The sequence below is a fragment of the Procambarus clarkii genome, chromosome 82, assembly GCF_040958095.1.
Source record: "Procambarus clarkii isolate CNS0578487 chromosome 82, FALCON_Pclarkii_2.0, whole genome shotgun sequence".
Taxonomy (NCBI): domain Eukaryota; kingdom Metazoa; phylum Arthropoda; class Malacostraca; order Decapoda; family Cambaridae; genus Procambarus; species Procambarus clarkii.
In genome coordinates this window covers 654,411-663,042 of record NC_091231.1, presented here as the reverse complement: position 1 = coordinate 663,042, position 8,632 = coordinate 654,411, and the positions used below count along the sequence as shown (strand labels likewise).

At 55.1% G+C, this 8,632-nt stretch overlaps 1 protein-coding gene across 1 annotated transcript in view; it reads left to right on the top strand.

Moving 5' to 3' along the window:
- Window positions 1-327: 327 nt before the first annotated feature.
- LOC138358286 (uncharacterized) overlaps window positions 328-8,632 on the top strand; it is an 11,654-nt gene continuing 3,349 nt past the window's right edge. The window contains exons 1-2 of the mRNA XM_069316141.1: window positions 328-457; window positions 7,435-8,624. Coding sequence (XP_069172242.1) covers window positions 328-457; window positions 7,435-8,624 — 1,320 coding nt within the window. The remainder of the gene's footprint in view (window positions 458-7,434; window positions 8,625-8,632) is intronic.

Sequence of the window (8,632 nt, the reverse complement as noted above, 5' to 3'; positions counted from 1 at the left end):
AGAAGAGGCACAGGAGGAGGAGGAGACGTCATACTGGAGAAGTCTCAGGGAGAGAAGATGGGGGAGGGGGAAGGAAGATATATGGGGGAGAGAGGCGGTGCATATAAGCCGTAGATGATATTAGTTAAATATTTCAAATGTTCATTATAAATAAATAAGGGTACGTATGTGTGATCTAATTTAGTGAGTGGTGGTGGGATGGAGGGAGGGAGGAGGGGAAGATGGCGGCGTGTTACCTCAGTTACGGACACCCCCGCCAGAGGTCCCTCAGTGTGCCGGCGACCACGGCCAGGGACGGAGGTGCTCTCAGCTCCAGCTCCAGCCATCATGTCCAGAGTTTCCAAGCGATTCTATCGCGTTGACAGCCTCCATGGCCTGGATAACTTGGACAGGGGCGAGTGCGCGTCGCAGGAGAACAGATGGGTGTTTGAAGTGAGTCACGAGGCGGCCAATAAAGGTAAGGTGGTGGTGAACGTGCAGGGAGGGAGAGAGAGAGTGGTGATGCCGGCCACTCTTACCCCAGTAACGGGGCTGGTGGTGGTGGTGCCCAGGTCATGCTGCTGCTGCTGCCCTAGTGGTGCCCAGCCCACGGTGGTGGTGGTGGTGCCACTGTGGTGGTGGTGGTGCCACCGTGGTGGTGGTGGTGCCACCGTGGTGGTGGTGGTGCCACCGTGGTGGTGGTGGTGCCACCGTGGTGGTGGTGGTGCCCAGGTCATGCTGCTGCTGCCCTAGTGGTGCCCAGCCCACGGTGGTGGTGCCACGGTGGTGGTGGTGGTGCCACGGTGGTGGTGGTGGTGGTGGTGGTGCCACGGTGGTGGTGGTGGTGCCACCGTGGTGGTGCCACCGTGGTGGTGGTGGTGCCACGGTGGTGGTGCCACGGGGAGATGAGGCACTTGTGCATCACCACCGGGATCACTGTCAATAATTATATGGTAATTGACGTTATCCCCGTTATCCCGCCTTATCTCGGCACCAGTGTGGGCTGGGGGGGGGGGTGACGGGGGTGTGGTCCTGGGGGGCAGGGTCTGGGGGTCCTCCGCAGGGGGGGGGGGCAGGACACACACCCGTGCTCTACCAATCACAAGTCTGGTCCTGTGTGACGTCACACAACTCTGGGATGTGATTGGCGGGTGAAGAAGTGGGCCCCAGGGTGGCGTGGTCCTGTGTACACTTGACAGGACTGGTGGGTGTCGTCCCTGGGGTGGTGTAGTCCTGTCTACACCACCGTCAACACCACCCACGGTCATTGTCACCTCGTTGGGCCAGTTGGCATGTAACTGGTCAAGGTCACCATCTTGACCCTGGCACTCTTATCTCAGAGGAAGTGTCTGGCTGATAAGGCCGATAAGGATCTCTAGCGTTTCCTGTAGGCCTATAGTGAGGCCGCCGCAAGCCCCACGGTTTAGGTCCGGGGCTCACCCCTCCCCCCCCCCCCCGGCCTCTTAACTATCCTCTACCTGGGGGGGGGGGACACTACTTCACTACTGGTCAAATATAGACACTGTTCTTAAAAGATTCCTCCATTTTTGCACCCGCAAGATAACGTAAGATTTTAAGGGTTGACGAATCTTCTCGTTTGAGGAGCTGTTCACTTGAGACAGTTAAGCCAGTCCCAGCTGTGTCTGGGTACAAGTGACAGGATGAACAACCCAGCGGGTTTTCTTCCTTTTGGGGAGTGTTGTACATGCTGCTATGGCGGTGTGTCCACTCACAGGATGAGTGGTGCTGCCCAGTACTGTCACTATGGCGGTGTGTCCACTCACAGGATGAGTGGCGCTGCCCAGTACTGTCACTATGGCGGTGTGTCCACTCACAGGATGAGGGGCGCTGCCCAGTACTGTCACTATGGCGGTGTGTCAACTCACAGGATGAGTGGGCCTGACCAATACTGTCACTATGGCGGTGTGTCCACTCACAGGATGAGTGGCGCTGCCCAATACTGTTACTATGGTGGTGTGTCCACTCACAGGATGAGTGGCGCTGCCCAATACTGTCACTATGGCGGTGTGTCCACTCACAGGATGAGTGGCGCTGCCCAATACTGCCACTATGGCGGTGTGTCCACTCACAGGATGAGTGGCGCTGACCAATACTGTCACTATGGCGGTGTGTCCACTCACAGGATGAGTGGCGCTGCCCAATACTGTTACTATGGCGGTGTGTCCACTCACAGGATGAGTGGCGCTGCCCAATACTGCCACTATGGCGGTGTGTCTACTCACAGGATGAGTGGCGCTGACCAATACTGCCACTATGGCGGTGTGTCCACTCACAGGATGAGTGGAGCTGCCCAATACTGTCACTATGACGGTGTGTCAACTCACAGGATGAGTGGCGCTGACCAATACTGCCACTATGGCGGTGTGTCCACTCACAGGATGAGTGGCGCTGCCCAATACTGCCACTATGGCGGCGTGTCCACTCACAGGATGAGTGGCGCTGCCCAATACTGTCACTATGGCGGCGTGTCCACTCACAGGATGAGTGGCGCTGCCCAATACTGCCACTATGGCGGTGTGTCCACTCACAGGATGAGTGACGCTGACCAATACTGTCACTATGGCGGTGTGTCCACTCACAGGATGAGTGGCGCTGACCAATACTGTCACTATGGCGGTGTGTCCACTCACAGGATGAGTGGCGCTGACCAATACTGTCACTATGGCGGTGTGTCCACTCACAGGATGAGTGACGCTGCCCAATACTGTCACTATGGCGGTGTGTCCACTCACAGGATGAGTGGCGCTGACCAATACTGTCACTATGGCGGTGTGTCCACTCACAGGATGAGTGGCGCTGACCAATACTGTCACTATGGCGGTGTGTCCACTCACAGGATGAGTGACGCTGCCCAATACTGTCACTATGGCGGTGTGTCCACTCACAGGATGAGTGACGCTGCCCAATACTGTCACTATGGTGGTGTGTCCACTCACAGGATGAGTGGCGCTGACCAATACTGTCACTATGGCGGTGTGTCCACTCACAGGATGAGTGACGCTGACCAATACTGTCACTATGGTGGTGTGTCCACTCACAGGATGAGTGGCGCTGACCAATACTGTCACTATGGCGGTGTGTCCACTCACAGGATGAGTGACGCTGCCCAATACTGTCACTATGGCGGTGTGTCCACTCACAGGATGAGTGGCGCTGACCAATACTGCCACTATGGCGGCGTGTCCACTCACAGGATGAGTGACACTGACCAATACTGTCACTATGGCGGTGTGTCCACTCACAGGATGAGTGACGCTGCCCAATACTGCCACTATGGCGGTGTGTCCACTCACAGGATGAGTGACGCTGCCCAATACTGTCACTATGGCGGTGTGTCCACTCACAGGATGAGTGGCGCTGACCAATACTGTCACTATGGCGGTGTGTCCACTCACAGGATGAGTGACGCTGACCAATACTGTCACTATGGCGGTGTGTCCACTCACAGGATGAGTGACGCTGACCAATACTGTCACTATGGCGGTGTGTCCACTCACAGGATGAGTGGCGCTGACCAATAAACTCGCCCCTCCGGGCAAACTTATAAAACAAAAAAACACAAATTAAGGTTGAGTGAGCGTGTTGGGGTTGAACACGTGCAGGGTGACGTAACTTGGCCATGGGTGGTGTCTGGCAGTCATGGGACCCCCATGTTGTTGCCAAGTGGCAGCTCTTGGCTCATCGCAGATGGGGGGGGGGTATGGACCCATGATTAGATGGGGGGGGATATGGACACATGATTAGATGGGGGGTATGGACCCATGATTAGATGGGGGGTATGGACCCATGATTAGATGGGGGGTATGGACCCATGATTAGATGGGGGGTATGGACTCATGATTAGATGGGGGTATGGACCCATGATTAGATGGGGGGTATGGACCCATGATTAGATGGGGGGTATGGACCCATGATTAGATGGGGGGGTATGGACCCATGATTAGATGGGGGGGTATGGACCCATGATTAGATGGGGGGTATGGACCCATGATTAGATGGGGGGGTATGGACCCATGATTAGATGGGGGGTATGGACCCATGATTAGATGGGGGGTATGGACCCATGATTAGATGGGGGGTATGGACTCATGATTAGATGGGGGGTATGGACCCATGATTAGATGGGGGGTATGGACCCATGATTAGATGGGGGCTATGGACCCATGATTAGATGGGGGGTATGGACCCAAGATTAGATGGGGGGGGGTATGGACCCATGATTAGATGGGGGGGTATGGACCCATGATTAGATGGGGGGATATGGACCCATGATTAGATGGGGGATATGGACCCATGATTAGATGGGGAGGGGGTATGGACCCATGATTAGATGGTATGGACCCATGATTAGATGGGGGATATGGACCCATGATTAGATGGGGGATATGGACCCATGATTAGATGGGGAGGGGGTATGGACCCATGATTAGATGGGGAGGGGGTATGGACCCATGATTAGATGGGGAGGGGGTATGGACCCATGATTAGATGGGGAGGGGGTATGGACCCATGATTAGATGGGGAGGGGGTATGGACCCATGATTAGATGGGGAGGGGGTATGGACCCATGATTAGATGGGGAGGGGGTATGGACCCATGATTAGATGGGGAGGGGGTATGGACCCATGATTAGATGGGGAGGGGGTATGGACCCATGATTAGATGGGGAGGGGGTATGGACCCATGATTAGATGGGGAGGGGGTATGGACCCATGATTAGATGGGGAGGGGGTATGGACCCATGATTAGATGGGGAGGGGGTATGGACCCATGATTAGATGGGGAGGGGGTATGGACCCATGATTAGATGGGGAGGGGGTATGGACCCATGATTAGATGGGGAGGGGGTATGGACCCATGATTAGATGGGGAGGGGGTATGGACCCATGATTAGATGGGGAGGGGGTATGGACCCATGATTAGATGTGGGATGGGGGGGGACGGCAATGGTTTTGGATTCAAGATGATAGGGGGGGGGCTCTTGTGGATGCTAGGGGGACTGTTATTAATGGGGTTGAAATATGTATCTTAAACACCCACATATTCTCTGTGTAGATTTTATTTCAAAAGTACAGCACATGTATCGAGGGGGAAAGGGTGTCATTTTATTTATACAGTAGTATTTATAACACGTATTTGAATTGTAATATATACAATTAGGAATTTGGAAATTTCTCTCGTTGTGAAACATACCATATATTATTTTTTAACATTAAGCTATATTTACCACTTTTTACGTAACGGTTCAGAATACATACGTTTGTAATATCAATATTAATTAACTCTTATTCACTGCCTGTCTAAAAGCTGTTCCCGTTTTGTGCCTATGACTACACACACTATCACGTCTGTGTCCTACTCTAGGACCGGTCTAAATCAGATACGCTTCAGACGAGATGTTATCTTGTCTGAGCCTCAATATAGCATGTGGGAGGGGGGGGGTCGCCTGGGTAACGTCTTCTAGGAAGGAGAGCGGCCGGTTGCTGGGAGGTTGACCCCAGTGGATCATCCTACTTGAGCCAAGTTGTCCTTGCAACCCGTCACCGTGTGTGGGAGCATCGATCTCTTATGGTGACTGGCGCTGTTGCTGCTACTGTAGCCTCCACTCTGGCTCCTTTAGACAGTTACTTAACTTGATCTGGTTATTAGTACTACTACTACTGCTACTACTAGTCATGTTTTAATCTAGAACCCGTTTTGTACATAGATATGGTAGTTGGTTTAGATTATTGTGGACCTCGTGATCATCCTGCGAGCAGTGACAGAAAGGTTGTAACAATACTTTAAAGAACTGAACCTCGATGTTCTATAGGCTTTTCAGTTTAAAAGTGGTGAATAGTTAGTTTTGTATAGTTACTTAGTTTTGAATAGCTATAGCTATTTGGTTTTGAATAGTTACCTCAATTTTGGAATGAAGTTACAACGGTAGTGTAATTGGAGTAGTGATTGACCTAAAGATTTGAGCAGTTGGTCCTCCGTGGTACTTGTAAGAGAGACGGCGGAACATATCACGCGGCTACTTACTGATCACACGCCAACGTGTTCACTCTCCATGTGTACGCCACGTGATCTTGGCCAGTCAATATGTCACTTGGAGAACTTTCCTCAGACATCAGCTCGGCTAATTACATACTTGTACTTGCCTAATTATGCTGTGGGGGTTGAGCTTTGGCTCTTTGGCCCCGCATCTAAACTGTCTAATCAACTGGTGGATAGGTTCCAGAGTATATTAGGCTTCATTGTATCTACATTTGAAACTATTCAGTATATGGAGTCTTTCAACCACATCACTTCCTAGTGCATTCCCTATCAATTCCCCTGAGCATTTTGTATGTGGTATTCATGTCTTCCTTAACTTTCGGTGAAGCACCTGTTCCGGAAGTGTTCAAACGTCATCAGTCGAGTCGCATGTAAACAGATTTTCATTCATAAACAAGAGGTTTGGCGGCTGGATAAACGAGCTTGTTCTCATCTTGTATGTGAGAACGGGCTGCAACCCTTCCTGGTCAGGACCGGGAGGGGGAGGATTGTCCGAGCGGACAGCACGCTGGGCACGTGATCCTGTAGTCCCGGGTTCAATCCCGGGCGCCGGTGAGAAACGATGGACTGAGTTTCTTTCATCCTATGCCCCTGTTACCTAGCAGTAAATAGGTACCTGGGAGTTAGTCAGGCGTCACAGGCTGCTTCCTGGTGTGTGTGTGTGTGGTGTGGAGAAAAAATAGATGTAGAAACAGTTGATTGACAGTTGAGAGGCGGGCCGAAAGAGCAGAGCTCAACCCCCGCAAGCACAACTAGGTGAATGCTGGAACCCGGCCCAAATCGCCTGAGACGCGTGGTACAATTAGGCCATCCATCTGTTTTCATTATACCGGGTTTGGTGTCTGGCGTGAACTGCTGTTGGGCTACAATCAAATCGTCCAGGAAATGTATATGTTTATCTCTCAGAATGTTCGGTAATACGTTTATTGCTTGTGATGTGTGTCTATGTATGTATTAACACGATGTACTGAACGGGGTGAGAATAGCTTGAGCCACCTCATCCCTTTGTGTGTATTTTATCTCAAACTTATTTCAATTTCAGCCAAATCGTACATAATTATTATAACAATTTTTTTAAGTTTTATTCTCCAAAGAAAGCGAGCATGAGTGAGATAAAGAAAAATTAAGTTAATTACTGGTAGTGACGGCTCGGTAATCTCATTCAAAAATTGATTTATTGATCGTCGTGATCCTGTTGGTATAAACACTGACTTACAACGCATTTACAGCAACTTCAAACCATTTAAGCATCCAAACTATAGCACAGATTATATATATATGTATTACGATCTTCGTAAAAGCGCTCTTAACAAAATCGTGTTATGGAGTTGTGCTATGTAGCGATTCTGGCAGTCATGTGCGTAAGTGTGGTCGCGTGACCTTCCCAACCTCCAGCTGATCTCAAGGTCACGACGCGACCCCGCTATACAGACTCTTCCCACCGCCGGGCCCTCCCTGCCTTCCCACCGCCGGGCCCTCGCTGCCTTCCCACCGCCGGGCCCTCGCTGCCTTCCCACCGCCGGGCCCTCGCTGCCTTCCCACCGCCGGGCCCTCGCTGCCTTCCACCGCCGGGCCCTCGCTGCCTTCCCACCGCCGGGCCCTCGCTGCCTTCCCACCGCCGGGCCCTCGCTGCCTTCCCCACCGCCGGGCCCTCGCTGCCTTCCCACCGCCGGGCCCTCGCTGCCTTCCCACCGCCGGGCCCCTCGCTGCCTTCCCACCGCCGGGCCCTCGCTGCCTTCCCACCGCCGGCCTCGCTGCCTTCCCACCGCCGGGCCCTCGCTGCCTTCCCACCGCCGGGCACCTCGCTGCCTTCCCCACCGCCGGGCCCTCGCTGCCCTTCCCACCGCCGGGCCCTCGCTGCCTTCCCACCGCCGGGCCCTCGCTGCCTTCCCCACCGCCGGGCCCTTCGCTGCCTTCCCACCGCTCGGGACCCCAGTCGCTGCCTTCCCACCGGCCGGGCCCTCGCTGCCTTCCCACCGGCCGGGCCCTCGCTGCCTTCCCACCGCCGGGCCCTCGCGGCTCTTCCCACCGCCGGGCCCTCGCTGCCTTCCCACCGCCGGGCCCTCGCTGCCTTCCGTCCCTACCGCCGGGCCCTCGCTGCCTTCCCACCGCCGGGCCCTCGCTGCCTTCCCACCGCCGGGCCCTCGCTGCCTTCCCACCGCCGGGCCCTCGCTGCCTTCCCACCGCCGGGCCCCTCGCTGCCTTCCCACCGCCGGGCCCTCGCTGCCTTCCCACCGCCGGGCCCTCGCTGCCTTCCCACCGCCGGGCCCTCGCTGCCTTCCCACCGCCGGGCCCTCGCTGCCTTCCACCGCCGGGCCCTCGCTGCCTTCCCACCGCCGGGCCCTCGCTGCTTCCCACCGCCGGGCCCTCGCTGCCTTCCCACCGCCGGGCCCTCGCTGCCTTCCCACCGCCGGGCCTCGCTGCTTCCCACCGCCGGGCCCTCGCTGCCTTCCCACCGCCGGGCCCTCGCTGCCTTCCCACCGCCGGGCCCTCGCTGCCTTCCCACCGCCGGCCCTCGCTGCCTTCCCACCGCCGGGCCCTCGCTGCCTTCCCACCGCCGGCCCTCGCTGCCTTCCCACCGCCGGGCCCTCGC